This window comes from Podarcis vaucheri (genome assembly GCF_965113315.1).
Source record: "Podarcis vaucheri genome assembly, chromosome: 13".
NCBI lineage: Eukaryota > Metazoa > Chordata > Lepidosauria > Squamata > Lacertidae > Podarcis > Podarcis vaucheri.
In genome coordinates, this window is record NC_138751.1 from 26941951 (window position 1) to 26963116 (window position 21166).

The window sequence follows — 21166 nt, forward strand, 5'->3', positions numbered from 1 at the left end:
GATAATGTGTGGTTTGCTATGCCTAATAAAGGATATTTGATTTTTTGGCCAATGTACTGGAAGAAGCAAAGGTCACCAGTGTTGAAGTAATGATTCTTCAACATAAACTTTGTTGGACTGGTCATGTTGTGCCGATGCCTGATTATTGTCTTCCAAAGCAACTACTCTACTCTGAACTTAAAAATGGTAAGTGTAATACTGGTGGTCAACAAAGATGGCGACGAAGGTTGCAGCCTAGTTAACTTCGTCTGCCTTTAGATTAAGTCTTAAGTAGTTTTAAGTGGTTACTTTTAACCCCCTCAGTGTTTTTACTGTTTTATTGCTTTAGACTAAGTTTCAAGTAGTTCTAAGTAGTTTTTTTTTTTTACCCCTCTGGGCTTTTATTGCCTTATTGTTTTATCACCTGCCTCGTGCTTCAGCCTTGCTGCCTTGCCGCACCCCCCGCTGTGCAGTTAGTGCTGTGGAGCTGAGTAATCTTCTGAATCGACTGTGTGGGGAAGGGAAGAGGTCTGGCCTGACTTCCCTGCCGTGAAGGGGCCCCCCGTCACTGGAAAGGAAAAAACTCAAGGTGGGTGATCGGAAACACCAAAAAAAGGGTTGAAGCAAGTCTTCTTCGAGCCCCATCTGAGTCCCGTCTGTGTGAGTAAGACCGTCTTCAGCAAACCTGGCTGATAAAGAGGCTTGGCTTGGAAAATAATTACCATCCTTCACCTTATATCAATTAACCTCCAACTTCTATCAGCTTCTATCAGTAAAAAGGACACTGGGAGTTGACGGAAGAGCTCTTAAATCTTCCTCCCTTCCTCCCTCTTCCTCTCTCTTTCAGCTCCACCAAAGAAACGTACTGAGAATCAGTGCTCGTTGATGAGCTAAGCAGGAGAAAGCTGCAGATCCACCCCTACTCATCCATTGGCCCTGCTAATTAGGCAGAAACACTGGGGGACAACTGGATCTCTAGTAGGAAGACTACTACCCAACATGGTCCTCACTAGAAAGATATGTAAGGAGTTGGGTATCTTGCCAGATATGCCACTTAGCCCCCCGGGACCTGGAAAGAGACAAAGTAAAATTATAAATTACTTCCCCAAGAGGGAGGAATGCATGAGTGAACAAATTGAACCAATTATTGACAAAGTCACTCCTCCCCCCCTTACTTATCTTGACCGGTCACATTACTTCAAAGAGTTTCAACAAAACTCTGGAAACACAAATTCCCCAAGAAGCCTGGCGCAAGAGCTAGTTCTAGCTGAGAAACTTGAGGAAAATATTTCTGTCACTTATAATCAACGGCCCCTGGCAGAACTAACAACAGGCCACCAAGACCAGGCGCCCACTTCCAAACATACTCAAACTGAACTGAGTGATGGCCATTTTCAGGCCCATTTCCAAAATATAAATATAGACCTTTCCAACATAAAAAATTATTTGACAATAACAAATGGGTTATTGCTGACCCTTGTGGAAAATTTTATTCTCCAACCAAAAGAGGCAACAGCACCTGATGCACCCCAAGGGCATAAACCAGATGACCTGGTGCATAACCCTGATGAACTAGTGAAGATGAGACAAGCAGTAACAACCAAGAAATTGCAAAAAAAAAAATAGATCAAAAGCCCGGGAAAAGAAAACTAAGAACATTAAAACAACAAGGAAAATAAAGATAAGCTGACATAAACAATGGCAGAAATTATTTAATCTACTCCCATTGGACTCAAATAAATCTGCTGCACGTGACAAAAAAGAGAAAGGCAGGAAGGGGAAAAAGAAGCCATCGCCAAAGCTAATGGCTAAGGTGGCATCTCTGAACCAGAGTTTAGAACTAAATGGGAGGACGGAAGCAACGTCCCAGAGCTCTGGTAACAGTTCTCTCAGTGAGCCAGATTCTGGGGGAGAAGTGGTCGCTGACAATGAAGGCAGCAAACCGCTCAGCAAATCGGGAAATGGGGACGATGCAATGCCCAATCGCGATGACAACACTATACAAGATGGGCAAACCTTTACTCAGGCAAGATGTTGGAACCTGATTTTAAATCCCCAAAAATTGGTATTTACAAACTTCCCAAAATCAAAGGGCTTCCTTACAGGGAAAGATCGAAGAATGAGCTCCTTGAACTTTCTGAATGATATATTGCCAGGAGCAGTAAAGCCATATGACATTATTTCTGTAGACTATTTGCATCATGATGGTTGTTCAATGAGAGCAATGATCACATTTAGAGACCAGAACCTGGCCAAGTTCATCTACAGATCAAGATATATATTCTTAAAGGCCCAGATAAAAATTCTCAGATTTTTTGAAAACAAGGCACCACTGAATCCCCTTCTGGAAGCCAAGCCCGCAAACCCTAGTAAGGAGAAACAACCTCCCAAAATCCGGCCTGGTCTCCAGAAACGAGAGCCTCAAAAACTAAAAAGGAAAGATGCCCACCTGCAAGACCTGCAACCTCAAGAGAATGAAGATGAGGATCTTTTCTCCGTGGAAGAAAATACATTAATTAGGCAATTTTGCCATTTTCCATCTCCAATACAAACTGAAATATTAGAAAGATTGGATATGCTAAGAGCTAAGCTGGCTGGGAGAGATATAATCAAGGAAATCAATGTGGACGTCCATAAAAAGGACCAGTCTTCCTATAATTTGAACCCAATACAAGAACAAAACCCAGTGGCCTGCTGGCCATGTTACCTCCAGACAATGGCTGAGATTAACCTACCCTCAATTAAGGAAGCCTGGCACACTGAAGAGAACACTACACCACCTCCAATAAGGAGAACCATCCCGAAGGTGAACTCACCAGGCTCTTGGGACAAGCTGAGGTACCTAGATGAGGCAGAATTAGGCCACAATCAGGTACCGGAAAAATACCTACGGAAAGAGATAACACACTTCAAAGGCCCGGTGACCACTAATGTCAGTATTCAACAGTTAACAGCTGAAACTATAGAACATTTGGCTAGTTTGCCATGTATGGAGAGCAATGGGCCGGCTCGTAAAAAAGTAATCCCTAAAAGCACCTTGGGAAATAATTGACAAAGATCAGACCAGAGACAAACTCCAGGCGGCTCCCTATCTCCGCGGAAATCCGACATCATTAGATATGACCAGACTCAACCCTCACTCACAAATCAAGCAAAAGCAGTTCTTTCCTTGAAAGACGCACCCAACCCATCCCAGAGCCTTAAAATTGTCTCCTGGAATGTTAACGGCTGAGCGACAAAGCAAATGGATCCTGAAGCAATGAATTTCATCTCTTCTTTCGACATTGTGTGCCTCCAAGAGACCTGGTCCCAACAAAGTATCGCTCTCCCAAATTATTGCTCCTTTAGCTCCTGTGCTCGCAAACTAACCAACAGGGGTCGCCCCCAAGTTGGCCTCGCCTGTCTTATTTCAACCAGCTTATCTCTCACTATTTGCGAGGAAATTAAATCTTCCCCTTACTTTCTCACTATAAAGATCCATCTCCCAAAGACCAAAAGCCCATGGTTGTTAACTACAGTATATCTGCCCCCAGTAATTAACGATTCTGACCGCAATGAAAGGTGGTCTGAACTTTCGTCTTGGCTCCATGATCTTCAAACAACTAACCCAGGACTTCCTCAAATCCTCTTAGGTGACTTTAATGCAAGAATAGGTCCCAACGATGATGATATAGTATCTCCCGCAGCACTCCTGGACAACCCCCTGCCGCCCCCCTGGGGAAACAGATGCTCTCTTGATCCTATAACAAATGCGTTGGGGAGACTGATGGCCCAATTGGCCATGGAAAATGATCTCTGTATCGCGAATGGCAACATTACTCCCTTGTCCTCGCAGCAATTTACGTGTATCACTTCCCGGGGAATCAGTGTTGTCGACTACATTTTACTGACGCCGGAGCTATTCTCAATTTCTACAAAAATGGAAGTGGCTGAATATTTTGGTGGTGACCACCTTCCATTGACTCTATTGTTAAACCTAACAGAGCCACCTTCAGTCCCCTCAAACTATAGAACCATGGTACAAAGCCACCCTGTATACAAAACAAAGAAATGGACAAACCTCAGCTCCTCCCTTGCCCTGAACATACAAAAATCATTTGATATGTCTGCAGCTCCCTCTGATTCAATCCTGCCCGCTGATCAATACCGGAAATTATTTGATGCTTTCTCAACAATTTACACAACCACTACCTCGCCTACTCACCAACGCCTTTTCTCTGAATCGCCTTGGTTTGACAAGGAATGTAAAGCCCTAAGAAGGCGAATTAGGAAAATGGTCAGAATCATCAAATTTTCCAACGACCCCCAAACCCGTGCAAAGCTCATAGATATTAAAAGGACATACAGAAACATGATTCATTGCAAGAAACAGCAGCACATCCTTGAGGCTTGGTCCACTCTTCGTTCGGCTGTAGAGAGGCATGACTCCCGCTCCTTCTTGCGCTTAGTTAGACCTTCGGCACCATTCAATCCAGCTACCCAGATTTCCGCTGATGAATGGATTGCCTATTATTCAACCAGTTTCGCTTCTTCAAATTTTATAGATCTCCCTCAGTCCTCGTCGGACCTCTGTTCCTGCTCTCTTAGTCCCACTTCCTCAATAAACTTTACCTCAACTCGCATTTTCAACATCATAATGTCAATGCGAAGGAATAAGGCCCCTGGCCCAGACATGGTCCCGTTGGACCTTTTCCTGACTGATCCTCTTTGGTGGAGCGATCACCTGACTCCTGTATTCACCGCTATCTCCTCCGCCCTAGACATCCCCGACTCCTGGAGAGAAGCTATAATAGTTCCGATCTTCAAAGGCGGCCAGCCAAACATCCCTAGGAACTATCGCCCCATCAGTTTATTATCCATCCCGGGGAAAATATTTGCCGCTGTTTTATTGGAGGAACTTCTCTCATGGGTCCAGGAGAGGAACATTCTACCGCTGGAACAGATTGGTTTCCGAAAGTCAGCGTCAACCATGGACCACTGTCTAACTCTCTATCACCTTGCCAGTAAATACACTGCTCTACGGCAAGGCCACCTATTTGCCGCTTTCATGGACCTGGAGGCTGCCTTTGATTCCATTCCTAGGCAGAGATTATGGTCCAAACTAGCCCATCTGGGAATTGATCCGCACCTTCTCTCCCTAATTATTTCCCTTTATTCAAACACCACAGCCAGCGTCCGAAGCGGTCCCAACGGCTCCCTCACTACTCCATTTCCAACGACCAAGGGCGTCCGACAAGGTTGTCTCTTGGCCCCTTTATTGTTTAATCTCTATCTTCATGATGCAATTTCCACTTTGAAGCTAGCATCTAAGTATCCTCCTCACTTAGCAGGCCATCCCGTTGCTTCTCTTTTCTATGCTGATGATGCCGTCATCTTATCCAGAACAGCTGCGGACCTAGCAAATGCAGTTAATGCATTTATCGCCTATTGTAAGGCGGAAGCTCTTAACATTAATTATAAAAAATCGAAAGTCCTCCACTTCACTCGTTCCCGCAAACTCAAGTTGGAGCCGCTTAAGATCACAGGTGGCTACTTAGAAAAGGTAAAAGCCTTTAAATATCTAGGCATAATATTCACTTATAATCTCTCCTGGACCACCCATCTACAATCTGCCTTTCTCGCTGCAACTACGACCTCTAACGCCATTGTCCGATTTTACCACCAGAAGGGCAGCAAACATCTTCCAGCAGCAATTCAAATATTTAATGCCAAAGTTGTCCCTAAATTATTATATGGATGCGAAGTATGGACTACAGCAATATCAGGTAACTTGGATCGCCCTCTTCATATGTTTCTGAGATCTCTTTCCGGCGTCCCGAGATGTGTCTCAGGTGCAGCCCTACGACTCGAGTTCGCCCAGCCCTCAATTGTTAAAAGAGCATGGAGTCGAGCCATTTCCTACAGCTTCCACCTATTAGCATCGGATGCTCGAATTAGAGGTGGTTTTTCCAATCTGATCCTAAGAGACATTCATAATTCCCCTTGGAAAACTACAATTAACCTCAAATTCCGCTCTCTTCTCAATTTGAATTGTAAAACTGTTCTTAACTTAGAGTGTATCAGCCCGGCGGCCCTACCTCTAATCAAAAAGAAACTACAGCAACTTGACTTCTCTAACACAGCTTCCTATGCAAGAGGACCGTGTTCAGGCCTAGCCCTAGCTATTCCACCCCCTGAAGGGATCCCTCTATACTGCTTCACAATTTCCTCGGAGGCTAAGCGTAGGGCCTTTACCTGTGCCCATCTCAACTGTTTTCCTACAGCAGTTCTGTCGGGTCGTTATTCCAGAGTTCCCATCGCAAATAGAACATGCACCTGTAATGACATGACCCTGGAGACAATGGAACATGTAATGCTCTTCTGTCCCAACTGGACAGATGAAAGATCTCGGTTTTTAACTCCCCTCGTGAATAAGCTTCATCTCCCAATCCAGCCTTGGATAGTGCCCCTCTTTTTGCAGGATTCTGATTGTTGGATTACCGAGATGACAGCTAACTTCCTGCTTAGTGTGATGAAGAGGAAAGCGGCACTAACTTCTTCCTTAACATCACAGTTGCAGTCGATACGCCACACAATCGAATGAAGTTCCAAGTAGCCTTATTGCACAAGGACAATCGAGTTAGGACATATCTGAGGAGCTGAAGGACCCTTTAACGGTCCTCCTCCAGCCTCAGCAGTTTTTTTTGTTCCTTTCTTTAAGTAATCGCCCAGGATGATATCTACTTTTACCTCCCCACCCCCATTTTATGTTGTTATTTCAATGTATATCATGCTATGGCCACACGGCTAATGCAATAAAATAAATACAATAAATACAAGTGATTCTATTTAAAATTTTACAATGGCTCAACAAAGAAAGTGGTCAACAAAAGTGGTTGAAAGGCTCTCTCAGGGCAAATCTAAAAAAAAAATGTAGTATAAACACTGACAACTGTGAAACACTGTCCTGCCTTTACCAAAGGTGTCATCTGTTTTGAAGATGCTCAAACTCAGGACTTAAGGGAGAAATGCACCAAGAGTGAATTGCATTTGGTTCCCATAACTAAATTAACCTATGGATTTCGATGGGACCTAAGAGCCAACCCCAGCAGTCTTCAGTGGTCTCTCAACCAAAGAAGCAGAAAGCATTCAGTGCAGTGACATATTTCTTACTTCAGAACAAAGTGAGGAATTGACAATCATACATTTATTACAAAGCTTTAGTTCCTGCAGATAATTAGCACTTAATGCAAATACCTTTATTATGAATGGATGAGGAGCTGAAGTTTGTATTGAGTGCAATTTCTGAGTTGCTGTTCTTAGGAGTAAGTTGCATAGTCTGTTTTCTTCTATCCTCATCCTCACAGACTTGATTGGAAGTTTCTTTCTCCATCGATGCTTTATTTATTTTAGCATCCCATAGCATGTTTCTCCTCTCAGGCATATCAGAAAGAGGAAGCCTCTAGCTGGTTAATATATATTATTATATTATATATTATTAGAAATTAAAGGTAAACATATTAAGAGATAGTGACTAATTGTCAGAGAGAGAAGATTAGCTTGAAATCTAGACAAAACTCACATGGGGATCATGCATCCCTAGTCACAGGTGTGGGGCACTTTAGGGACAACCATTCTTAGAAATGTTCTTTAATTAATATTCAGATTTTATTAACGGAAACAAAGCCCTAGCTCTGCCCGCATACAATATGCTGTTGATTCGGTGACTTAAAATATAAGACGATTTGAGTGTAATTGGTATAACTTTCAGGTAGGTAGCCAATTTGCTCTGACGCAGTCGAAATATATAAAAAGATTGTCCAGTAGCACCTTAGAGACTAATTAAGCATGTTCTGGGTATAAGCTTTCGTGTGCATGCACATGAAAGCTTATACCCAGAATATACTTAGTTGGTCTCTAAATTGCTACTGGTATTACTTTATTCGTGTGAGTTGGCCTTGGGTGGCATGTATTTTTCATTCCGCGTACCTTTTCTCCACTGCTCTGCATCCTCCCTTTTGCTTTCAAAAACCATATTTCTGCACTGATTTCTTTAAAAGGAAAAGGGATTTATTTATATTTATTATTATATTTATTTATATTTATTTATATTATATTTATTTATTGGTTTTCACATACTACAGTACAATACAAATGTACCAAAGCCAACACCATTTCTCCCCATCCCCCCATACATTTACATTTATATTTCCTCAATCCATCATATTATTCTTTTCTCCCTTTTCCCACTTCCCTCCGCCCCCACTTCATTTCCTCCACATTATACAATTTACAATATACAATATACAATTTACAATAATCTTTTCATTCTACAGTCTTCTCAAGTCATCTATATATTCTTATTATCTTTCCTTACGAATTTTTCTTCCATCCACTACTTCACATTTTAATCTAGGCATATTAGCATATCTTTTTGAGCAATATTTTGCCATATATTCATCAAAACATTTCCACTCCTTTTTTTGATTTTTGATTCAACTGATTTCTTATTACAGCAGTTAATCTTGACAAAATTAAATATTCATTTAGTTTACAAATCCATTCCTCCTTTGTGGGTATGGTGTGTGATTTCCACCTAGCAGCAATCATTATTCTAGCAGCTGTACTTGCATATAGGGACCCCCCCCCCAAAAAAGTGTTATCTCTTCATCTATCAATCCAAGGAGATATGTCTCTGGTTTCTTTGTTACTGATATTTTCAACATCTTCTTTAGTTCTTCATGTACTTGACATGCCTAGTGCACTGAACTGTGATCATTGATCCAGACCAACTTGTAGCTGAAACCTAGAAAAGTATGTGAACCAACACACAGTCATCCTTTTGAATTCACTCTTCTCTGAATTTTGCAATGCAGTTCTCCAGCCAAGTAATTTGTACAGAACTGCATACACTGAGATAAGTTGCATATTGGGGAAAATAACATACAGAATGCATTATATTAGGGGGAAATGCTTGAAAAAACATGTATATTCACATACAGAAATGTGTGTCTCTGGAGAAATTTGCATCAAAATGCTTCCTTTAGGATTAATTTGCCCCTCCTCCCCACAAAAAATTGCTGTAGGTATGGAGAACTGAATTTAAGATTGGGGGATAATGAGAAAATAAGAGAAACCAAAACTGGCAGATATCTACAACTGAACCATGGGAAGTGATAAGGATCTGAGAGAAGTGAAATTGACAGATCTGTTCATCCCTAGACATCCGTAGGATTTATTTCACTTTATTCATTTATTTCAAAAGATGTATTTATTGCTTGTCAGGAATGAGTTGTGAGTGCTAGCAGAGATAAGAGTCCGGGAATCCAGCCATTTTTACAGAGATTTATTGGTTTCTTCTCTCTTTTTACAAGAGCTCTAAGAGTACGTCTCCATCATGGTGAGTCAGTTGCCTCGACTGAGGGAACTTTCGATTTTCCCCTGCATAATCCTTTTCCTAAGCCCAACCCCCTTCCTTCCTCTCTGACAAAAGTGGCTCGGCCCTGGAAGTGCCTCCCCCCTCTCAGATTCATTGCCTCCTGACAGCCTTTCATCAACTTCCTCATCCGAGGAATAACAGCTACTAATTAATGGAGGTTTCTCTCAGTAAGTTCCCATTCTCTCCCCCTCCTCTGCCTCCAATTCCCTGACATTGCTGGATTGGATAAAAATCTCAAAGTGGCTTTCAGCAAGAATGAAAACTAAAATTATCAGTAAAAACAGATAACTATTTAAAGCTTTTTTAAAAAATAAGAGCGGCAGTATGCTAAAATCCAAATTAAAATACAGATCAATATTCCACATGCCTGGATACATTGGTCTAAAGGAAAATGTTTTTGGCAGGTGCCAAAAAAAGAGTACAGTGAAGGCACCTGCTTTAAGTAAATAAGCAGAGAGTTCAAAAGTGTACATGAGGCTTATGAAGCATCTTTAGCAATCCCAGTTCCACAGACTGATGCAGTTAAGTGGGCATAGATGGAGTAAGGTGATGTCACAGTTCAATTTATCCCAAGCTTTGTCTAGCTACACCTTGAAGTAGGCCTGGTAGCAAATTGGCAAGCACTGCAGGTTCTGAGCAGAGGTGCTATATGCTGATAGGGTAGATATTCAGTTGCATTGTAGAGAACCTCTGGAAAAAAACTCCATCAATGCTATTCTTCAGAAGTAGCACTGAAACCACTGTAACACAATGCCTCCAATTATAATTACTCGGAGGCATTCCAGAAGGATACCTTCATCACTAGTATCAACATCTGAAGAGACACTAAGAAGAACAAGCAAAGTCCCACTTCCCTGATTAACCCTCTGTGCTAATTTTTTAAATATATATAGCCATAGGAAAAAGTTACACTGAAACAGATGATTGAAACTTAACTTTCAAGCAAAATGTATTATAATGTTTTCAACTTCCATGCCTTCACCACCTAACTAATTTGTATAATTTCTTGCTCTGACATGATACTGATATGGGTGAGGGTTTATATAGCTAAGGCAGTAATCTAAATTCTGTTTATTTGGGAGTAACCCCATTGAATTAAATACAATGGACTTCTGCATAGACATGATTAAAACTCAGAGCCTGAAAAATCAAACATTTATCCTCCATACCCATACAGCTTTATTTCTTGGAAGAAATGAGCTATCAGTATTTGGAACCAAGAGGCACAAATTTCCCTTCCAAAATTTTCCAGCAACCTTTCTCAGAGCCTCTTTGACATCTTTATTTCTCAGGCTATATATGAGGGGGTTAATTAAAGGAGGGAGGACCATGTAAAGTAGTGGAAAGATTTTGTTAAGGTCTCTAATGGTTTCATTTTCTGGTTTGAAATATGCAATGAATATTGACCCATAGAAGACAGAAACAACAATGATGTGAGAAGAACAGGTGGAAAAGGCCTTCTGCTTCCCAGTGGTGGATGGGATATTTAAAATGGCTGCAACGATAAATATGTAGGAGATAAGGGTCAAAAGAAAAGGAGGAAAACTGAACACAAAAGCCAGGATTAGAATGACATATTTCACAAGGCTGGTGTCACTGCATGAGATTTTAACCAATGAAAGAGATTCACACAAAAAATTATCAATTTCATTGGAACCACAATAATGTAGTTGTGATATCAAGACCAAGCATATGGTGACCAACACAAGGCTGTTGATCCAAGAGCAACTGACCAGCTGGATACAGAGTTTACCATTCATAAGAGTTGCATAATATAGGGGTTTGCATATGGCTAAGAAACGATCATAAGACATCACAGAGAGCAGATAGCTTTCTGTACCAATCAGGAGAGCAACAACAAAAATTTGTATGTAACATCCTTTAACAGAGATGGTTTTGTCTCCTGTCAGGAGACCGGCCAGCATCTTGGGCAGAGAGGCTGAGCTGTAGACTGCTTCCAAAAAAGACAGATTCCCCAGGAAGAAGTACATAGGTGTGTGCAGATGGTGATCAGTCACTATGAGAAAGACCATGAGGATATTGAAAGCAATTGTCAAAATGTAGATCCCTAGAAAAACAAGGAATAGAAAGATGTGCAGATGAGGGAGATTCCCAAACCCCAGAAGGATGAACTCTGTGACTTCACTCAGGTTTCTCTGCATTGTGGTTGACATCAAATGCTATATTCTGAAAGATAATTGGAAAGTGATATGAAAGTGATAGCCATTTTACAATAGTTAAGTACCACTGAGTGAAGAAATAGAAGGGAGAGCAATATAATCTAGTCTTCAATGGTCTCTCAACCAAAGAAAACGGAAAGCATTCAGTGTTACCAGATACTTCTTACTACTGAATACAGTGAGGAATTGACAACCACACTTTTATTACAAAGTTTTAGTTCCTGCAGATAATTAGCACTGAATGCAAATACCTTTATCATGAATGGATGAGGAGCTGATTTTTGTATTGAGTGCAATTTCTGAGATGCTGTTCTTGGGAGCAAGTTGGATAATTTGTTTTCTCCTATCCCCATCTTCACAGACTTGATTGGAAGTTTCTTTCTCCATAGCTGCTTTATTTATTTTAGCATCCCATGGCATGTTTCTCATTTCAGGCTTTATCAGAAAGAGGAAGCCTCTAGCTGGTTGTTATATATTATTAGAAATTAAAGGTAAACATATTGATATATAGGGACTAATTGTCAGAGAGGGAACATTAGCTTGAAATCTAGACCAAACTCACATGGGGATCATGCATCCCTAGTCACAGATGTGGGGCACTTTGGGGACTTACTTTCTTAGAAATGTTCTTTAATGGTTCAGATTTTATTATGGGAAATAAAGCCCTAGCTCTTTTACTTATGGAGTTATAAGAACAGCATGAATACATGCTGTTGATTTGGTCACTTAAAAAGTACAGTGGTACCTCAGGTTAAGAACTTAATTCATTCTGAAGAAGAAGAAGAAGAGTTTGGATTTGATATCCCGCCTTTCACTCCCCTTCAGGAGTCTCAAAGCGGCTAACATTCTCCTTTCCCTTCCTCCCCCACAACAAACACTCTGTGAGGTGAGTGGGGCTGAGAGACTTCAAAGAAGTGCGACTGGCCCAAGGTCACCCAGCAGCTGCATGTGGAGGAGCGGAGACGCGAACCCGGTTCCCCAGATAACGAGACTACCGCTCTTAACCACTACACCATACTGGCTCTCACCATTCTGGAGGTCTGTTCTTAACCTGAAGCACCACTTTAGCTAATGGGGCCTCCTTCTGCCGCTGCACAACCACTGCACGATTTCTGTTCTCATCCTGAAGCAAAGTTCTTAACCTGAGGTAATATTTCTGGGTTAGCGGAGTCTGTAACCTGAAGCATATGTAACCCGAGGTACCACTGTAAGGCTATTTGAGTGGGATTGGGGTTACTTTATTTATGTGAGTTGGCCTTGGGTGGCATATATTTTCCTTTCCAGTGCTCTGAATCTTCCTTTTTGCCTTCAAAAATCATCTTTCTGCAGGGATTTCTTTAAAGGTGGTATCTATATCTACACACACACGTGTGTGCGCCTATGTGAAGGGTATCTTATAATATGATGTGTTTGCAAGTGGCAATGATCTCCTAAAATTCCTGGGTGTCAGATTCTCTCCATAATTTCTGAAATTTGTTAATGTGGGCTTCAAAATCAAGTCAGCTTCCTCAGGAGCTGGGCTTAGAAAGGTGCCATCCAAAAATAAAGATCAGTCACAGCAGAACCATTACCCTGACAAAATATGAGACAAGTGCCCTAGCTACTTCATTTGGTATCTGAACCACAAGCCAATATAGTGGTCATCCAGTATGAAAATTATATTCAAGAGTATCATATCCTTTGGAGATCCTTCAGAAGATCCACAAGCTATTTCTTTCTTTCCTCTTTATAATAAATGTGATCCTTGATGCAACAAGTATTAGATTATGGAAGATGAGCAGACTTTATATTTGGGAACATCCATTTCCTTTATAATTGATATATTACCCATATACAGAGCTATAGCTAGGTGATCTTGCGCCCCTGGAAGAACCGTCCAGATTGCACCCCCTAGCCATCGACAAATTAGCTCTTCTTTCTGCCTCTCCTCCATCCCCCTCCACCCATTCAATGCCTCACGCACTTCACCTTGTAATGAATTCCTTTACAGAAAATCCAATATTTAATTTATTATTTCTTAATAAAAGGTTTTTGTGTGCCATGAAGGTCCCTCCAGCACAGCCAGCAGGTAGAGCACCTTCTTGCCCATGGGCTGCCCCTTTTTGACTCCCCTGCACCCAGGAGAGCCCTCTCCCCCCCAAGCCAACAGGGAGTGCAGCCAAAAGGCCATTCAAGCTTTTAGTTCCTAACTTAGCAGCGAAATATTTTTCCCCACCTTTGAAATGGGGTCGCTGGCAGCTTCCTACCCCTCTTGATTCCTCTGAGCAGCCAATGCCCCCCCCCCCAGTTCGATGGATCAATGGCAGGGAGCTCTGCACAGAGAGCAAAGGGGCACTGAGACCATATAATACCGGTCCTGAAATACCTACATTGGCTCCCAGTACATTTCCAAGCACAATTAAAAGTGTTGGCTCTCACCTTTGAAGCCCTAAACGGCCTCGGCCCAGTATACCTGAAGGAGCCTCTCCAGCCCCATTGTTCACTGAGGTCCAGCTCTGAGGACCTTCTGGCGGTTCCCTCACTGCAAGATGTGAGGTTACAGGGAACCAGGCAGAGGGACTTCTCGGCTGTGGTGCCCGCTCTGTGGAATGCCCTCCCAGGAGATGTCAAGGAAATAAACAACTATCTGACTTTTAGAAGACAACTGAAGGCAACCCTGTATCGGGAATTTTTTTATGTCTAATGTTTTACGATTTTTTATGTGCTGTAAGCTGCCTGGAGTGGCTGGGGAATTGCAGCCAGATGGGTGGGTATAAATAATAAAATTAATATTATTGCTATTAAGTCAAAGGCCTTGCTTCAACCATACAATAGAAGACTGAGAGATGTAACACTAATATGTAGAATATTTATATTGTTTAAACAACAAAAAAGTACCTTCCTTTGTCCTCATGACTGAAACTCTGGCATTTTAGCCAACTCAGATAATTAGTACGGCCCAAAAGGCTAGGTAAGATTGCTGTGGGGACTAGATTTGTTATGTGAGCCACTGGGTTGGCTATCCTAGCATTGGGTATTGTAATATTTAAAATGACTCTCCTTCATTACTTGCTCCTTGGTTGGGAACTGTTGTAAAACTGCCAAGTAAACAAAACCTGGCTCTCCTTGGGGAGCTGGTCCCTCTGGGTGGAAATATGCATATCTATAAATCACTTCAGCATAGAAGCATGGGAGTATTGTTGTGATGATTTCACGTACCTCATTCAGGTATGTAAAAGATTTTGGGGGCTTGTTTCATTTTGTTTTTGTTTTTTAATGGTGCATAGGCACAAATGAGAACAAGGAACTTGATGTCTTCATAAACGATTAAATCCACTCCTGTATGTGTGTGCATATGGGAAATGTTTTGCAAATTCATGCTTTTTTCTCCCTGCAGTATACAGCAAGGATGCGCTAAATATTCATCACTGGTAAATTAGACAATTGCAACATATCTCTTTGTTCTGTTAGGAGTTGGAGTGTCAACCACACCATAATTGAGAGTTTCACATCCATGAGGTGTGATTTCTCTGTTTCTTCTCCAATCAATATCCACTATTTAGGTAAGAAGAAAGCAACTTCACTTAACTACATGGTAAACATATTAGTTTTCTATTAGGTGATAAAGATATGTAAATAATCTTCCCGCCTTATTCCTCCAATTAAAAAGAAATTTAAATTAAGATATTTCAGAAGTAGGAATGTTATCTCTGTGCAACTTGAGAAATAACTTGAAAGGTTGCTGGCCCCTTTAATGAAGGAGGTTTGTCTAATAATACTTTACTTGTCTACATAAGTATTTTTGCATCCTTTTTGTTGTATGGTATGCTAATATTCTCTTAAATTTAGCTTTTAGAATGTGTGGATTAAATTGATCATTGAGAATTCCATTACGGGTGGACGACTCATATGTGGATCAGAAATTAGTTATCCAGTGGATTTCACACTGCATGAAAGTCCCACATTTAAATATGTCTATTTTCAGGGATGGGGGAATCATTGTGAAGTGTGTGTTTTGAGATTTGAGAGAAATATATTTTAAATTTTATGTTTCACTCGTGTTTTGTGAATAAGTCTTTTAACCTAAACTAGCTGGGGGAAAGCCCCATTTGTACATAGAAAAAGTTTATTTAATAACAATTTTACTTATTTCTAGATTCATTCTATGGAAAAGAAGGTATTGGAAAACCAAACTGTGGTTTCAGAATTTATCCTTCTGGGGTTTGGAGATATCCCAGCTGTCCAGGTCTTGCTCTTTCTGATGGTCCTGATAATCTACATTATCACCATGGCTGGAAACATCCTCATTGTCACACTTGTCATGGCTGATCAGCATCTGCACACACCAATGTACTACTTCCTAGGAAATCTGTCATGCTTGGAGACTTGCTACAGCTCAACAATCTTGCCCAGAATGCTGGCCAGTTTTGTGACTGGAAACAGATCAATTTCTTTCAATGGCTGTTTTTTACAGATGTACTTTTTTGGTTCACTAGCTGCAACAGAATGTTTCCTCTTATCTGCCATGTCATATGATCGATATTTGGCCATATGCAAACCTTTGCACTACACAACCCTTATGAGCAACAGGGATTGCCTCTGTTTAATGATTGGGTCCTGGATAAGTGGCTTTCTAGGAAATACTGTATTATTTCCTTTGTTGCAGTTGACATTCTGTGGGGAAAACGAAATAGATCATTTCTTTTGTGACTTCAACCCCTTGCTAAAATTGGCTTGCAGTGATACTCACAAAATCATAATTGTTGCTTTCATGATGGCTTGCATTTTCACACTGCCTCCCTTTTTTCTGACGGTGACATCTTATGCTTGCATCATAGCCACTGTCTTGAGAATCCCTTCTTCCACAGGAAGGAAAAAGGCTTTCTCTACCTGCTCATCCCATCTCATTGTGGTCACCATTTTCTATGGCACCCTGATGATTGTATACATGCTGCCTGACACTCAGTTGCTGGGAGATTTGAACAAAGTTTTCTCTGCATTTTACACTGTCTTGACTCCAATGGTCAATCCCCTGATCTATAGCCTGCGAAATAAAGAGGTGAAAGAAGCCTTAAGGAAAATTCAAGCAAAAATAATTCAGGCTAGATTTCTAAGATAAAACAGTGTGTGTCAATGAATATTTGGTTTCCTCAGAATTGTATCCATTGCTGCTGTAGTGATGTAATAGTTATATTTGCACTGTAGTAGTTCCTAAGGGATGCGGGTGGTGTTGTGGGTTAAACCACAGAGCCCAGGACTTGCTGATCAGAAGGTTAGCAGTTTGAATCCCCACGACAGGGTGAGCTCCCATTGCTCAGTCGCTGCTCCTGCCAACCTAGCAGTTCGAAAGCATGAAGTGCAAGTAGATAAATAGGTACTGCTCCAGCAGGAAGGTAAACGGCGTTTCTGTGCACTGCTCTGGTTCGCCATGTTGGCCGCATTCTGTACACCGGCTCCCTCAGCCAATAAAGCGAGATGAGCGCCGCAACCCCAGAGTTGTCTGTGACTGGACCTAATGGTCAGGGTTCTCTTTACCTTTACCTTTTTAGTTCCTAAGACATCATAAGTTTTCTATCATCTATCATCTATCTATCTATCTATCTATCTATCTATCTATCTATCTATCATCTATCTATCTATCTATCTATCTATCTATCTATCATCTATCATCATCTATCATCTATCATCTATCAATCATCTATCATCTATCATCTATCATCTATCATCTAGCGTCTAGCGTCTAGCGTCTATCATCTATCATCTATCATCTATCATCTATCTGTCTATTTATCACCTTCACTTCCATTTCACATGTATAGAGCATTTCAGGTGCACACCAGTTCCTCTACATCTGACACCCCATGAAATAGTCATACAAGGAAAGTTATGTACAATGTAGTAGGTCCCTCCTCCGGCCAAATACTCCACAGTGATTATTTGTACATGCATAGTGGCTGAAAAATACTTTATTCACTCAATGTAGTGTTCTCCAGACATTGCTGAACTCCAGTTCCATAACTAATGCAGAGCCACAGAGCAGAAAGATCCCAGCCAGTCTTGCCCAAATTCATGTTGGGATATGGAGAAAAGTGTGAGCACAAGGTGCTAAAGGCAGGAGTGGGTGAATACGTAAATTTCAGTTTCTCTTGTTTCTCATTTTTTCCACTTTTCAGTTTTCTAGATTTCCACATCAGCTTGCAATTTTATTTTATATTTAAAAATCCCTCGTGAAAATTCACCAGCGTTTTTGTGATTATTTCTCCTGAAATATTTTGAAAAACAATTTCCCCAAATAAAATGCAATTCAATGTTATTTTGACTAACTCAATGCATTTTTATGCACACTTCACCCTAGTGTTTTTGTGATCATTGCTTCACTAAAGAATTGCAAAATTAGAGAAGGAGCAATGTCAAAGGCTGGCTGCAAGCCATTTCACATATTGTGGTGGGAAGTGCAAATTACGTAGGTTCCCTTTAAATGCAAACTTACTCATCCCCACCCCACAGCCCTACTTACTGGTCAACACCAGCACCTTGGAAATGAATTGACATTCAGCGGTGATTGTTAAAAACTGGTTATGATACATTTCCCATCTCAGTCAAATTTATTGTGCTATTTGAAGTTATAAAGCTACATTCCAGGGCAGGCCCATGTACATTGCAGTAGTAGTATAACCAAGGGGTTGGTGGAGAATGAATCACTGAGCTTTACTGCTGGTTATTAATCTGTAACCAATTAGCAAAGATTTATGTAGTTCTTATGGATCACTAATGGAAAAGCAGGAGAAAAAGAGTGCAAATAACAAGGCCAGTGGAAGTGATGGTATTCCAGCTGAACTATTTAAAATTTTAAAAGATGATGCTGTTAAGGTGCTACACTCAATATGCCAGCAAGTTTGGAAAACTCAGCAGTGGCCAGATGATTGGAGAAGATCAGTCTACATCCCAATCCCAAAGAAGGGCAGTGCCAAAGAATGCTCCAACTACCGCACAATTGCACTCATTTCACACGCTAGCAAGGTTATGCTTAAAATTCTACAAGGAAGGCTCAAGCAGTATGTGGACCGAGAACTCCCAGAAGGATTTAGAACTCCCAGCAGGATTTAGAAGAGGCAGAGGAACCAGAGACCAAATTGCAAACATGCGCTGGATTATGGAGAAAGCTAGAGAGTTCTAGAAAGACATCTACTTCTGCTTCATTGACTATGCAAAAGCCTTTGACTGTGTCAACCACAGCAAACTATGGCAAGTTCTTAAAGAAATGGGAGTGCCTGATCACCTCATCTGTCTCCTGAGAAATCTCTATGTGGGACAAGATGCTACAGTTAGAACTGGATATAGAACAACTGATTGGTTCAAAATTGGGAAAGGAGTACGACATGGCTATATATTGTCTCCCTGCTTATTTAACTTATATGCAGAATTCATCATGCGAAAGGCTGGGCTGGATGAATCCCAAGTCGGAATTAAGATTGCCGGAAGAAATATCAACAACCTCAGATATGCAGATGACACAACCTTGATGGCAGAAAGTGAGGAGGAATTAAAGAAACTTTTATAATGAGGGTGAAAGAGGAGAGCGCAAAATATGGTCTGAAGCTCAACATCAAAAAAACGAAGATCATGGTCACTGGTCCCATCACCTCCTGGCAAATAGAAGGGGAAGAAATGGAGGCAGTGAGATATTTTACTTTCTTTGGCTCCATGATCACTGCAGATGGTGACAGCAGCCACAAAATTAAAAGACGTTTGCTTCTTGGCAGAAAAGCAATGACAAACCTAGACAGCATCTTAAAAAGTAGAGACATCACCTTGCCAACAAAGGTCCGTATAGTAAAAGCTATCGTTTTCCCAGTAGTGATGTATAGAAGTGAGAGCTGGACCATAAAGAAGGCTGATCGCCGAAGAATTGATGCTTTTGAATTCTGGTGCTGGAGGAGACTCTTGAGAGTCCCATGGACTGCAAGAAGATCAAATTGATCCATTCTTAAGGAAGTCAGCCCTGAGTGCTCACTGGAAGGACAGATCATAAAGCTGAGGCTCCAATACTTTGGCCACCTCATGAGAAGAGAAGATTCCTGGGAAAGACCCTGATGTTGGGAAAGATGGAGGGCACAAGGAGAAGGGGATGACAGAGGACGAGATGGTTGGATAATGTTCTCAAAGCTAGCAGCATGAGTTTGACCAAACTGCCGGAGGCAGTGGAGGACAGAAGTTCCTGGCGTGCTCTGGTCCATGGGGTCATGAAGAGTCGAACACGACTAAACGACTAAACAACAACATGTGCACATTTGGTTATATCTTTGGAGCAATTCTTGAATGGTTCAGACTCCCAGCAGTTCTGTTATTAAACCTGAAAGCAATGAAAGGGGATGCAGGAGAAGCATCATCTCCAAGTTGCTGTCAGCACAAATCAATGCTTTTTCTATGTTCCTTGATCCTTTTCACTGTGGATGCTAGAACCATCTATACACAGTTTATTTGGGCCTAAAGTGCAGTTGGCCTGTCACTTATGCAAGAATTCCATTCTGGGGGTACAGATGCAACGACAAAATCATGCAAAGTCAGGAACCGCCCAGAACCACACCTCTATAAGGTGGAGGGCTCCTTCCATGACCTTCCCAGAGCCCCAGAAGGGCGCAACTCCTACTCTTTTATAAAAGGTGTTGGGGTGAATAGTGAGGGGAGGGGAGGCTTGGAGCAAGCTGTGCGGGTGATGAGCTGTGAGGGGATAGGGGAGGGGTGGATGATTTGTAAAGGAAAGTATATTTAGTCGGACTTCCGGGTTGGCGCGATCTGGAAATGGCGGATTCCCTCCGAGCTCCGGAGGGAATCGGCTCAACTGAGGACGGGTCTTTGCCGCGCCGGCGACGCGGGGACCCTTAAAAACCGCAGGCGCGGAAGCCTGCGGACTGAAGACTCGGCGGGTGCCTTAAGCGCCCCCCGATTCACGAAGAGCCTTTTTAAAGGCTGCGGAGAGGATACGGGGGGTGGCGTGGCACTGAGAGTCGATCGCTACCTCGGTTGAGCAAAGCCGCGAGCCATGACTGGAGAGCGCTGACTTCCTTCCTTGAAATTTGGACTGAAAAGAACAACCCGTGAGTAAGACGGAATTTGGTTTCAAGAATATTATCCCGTGAATTGGAGACGACCGGGGGTGTGCTAAAAGGAAGTCCGCACCCCCCCCCTTTGCAGACGATCCAAAGCAACGATATAAGAACTAAGCTGGAGAGCCTACCCTTTGAGGGGTGAGTTAAAAAGACATTAACTTCCAAGATTTGGTAAAAAGAAATTTTGAGCTGGAGAGTGGAGTTTTGGAAGCTTTCTTTCTGCTGTAAACAACCCCCCCTCCCGGGCCCGGGAGCGTCCTGTTTTGGAGCTTGTGCAGGAGGTGCAGTGTTTGACAGCTGTCAAAGCTGTCAAACGGTCAGTTTAGAGTGGAAAAATTCTTATTTAAGTTCCCTCTGGACCAAAATGAGTTACAATTGAACTAAAATTGTTGGAAACAAAGTAATAACAACAAGTTAGAGGATTGTTGGAAAAAAAAAAGAATACCAAGTAACCAGATTCCCTCTAGGGGGAATTCTGTGAAATTACAATGGCTGTGGAT

The 21166-nt window shown here is 41.7% G+C and overlaps 3 protein-coding genes across 3 annotated transcripts in view; 1 reads left to right on the forward strand and 2 right to left on the reverse strand.

Annotated features, from left to right (window-relative positions):
- Positions 1–21166, reverse strand: part of LOC309516597 (vomeronasal type-2 receptor 26-like) — a gene marked incomplete at both ends in the record, with an annotated part of 367451 nt that overhangs the window by 249359 nt on the left and 96926 nt on the right. The window lies entirely within an intron of this gene.
- LOC309517522 (olfactory receptor 6C75-like) lies at positions 165–16675 on the forward strand (the record flags this gene model as incomplete). The annotated part of the gene is made up of 3 exons (XM_082196747.1): positions 165–186; positions 15028–15119; positions 15713–16675. The coding sequence occupies exon 3, from the start codon at positions 15722–15724 to the stop codon at positions 16673–16675; it is 954 nt and encodes a 317-aa protein (XP_082052873.1). The 5' UTR covers positions 165–186; positions 15028–15119; positions 15713–15721.
- LOC309517521 (olfactory receptor 2AP1-like) lies at positions 10546–11559 on the reverse strand (the record flags this gene model as incomplete). Its single annotated transcript, XM_082196746.1, has 1 exon — positions 10546–11559. One exon carries the CDS (start codon positions 11557–11559, stop codon positions 10546–10548), a length of 1014 nt encoding a protein of 337 aa, XP_082052872.1.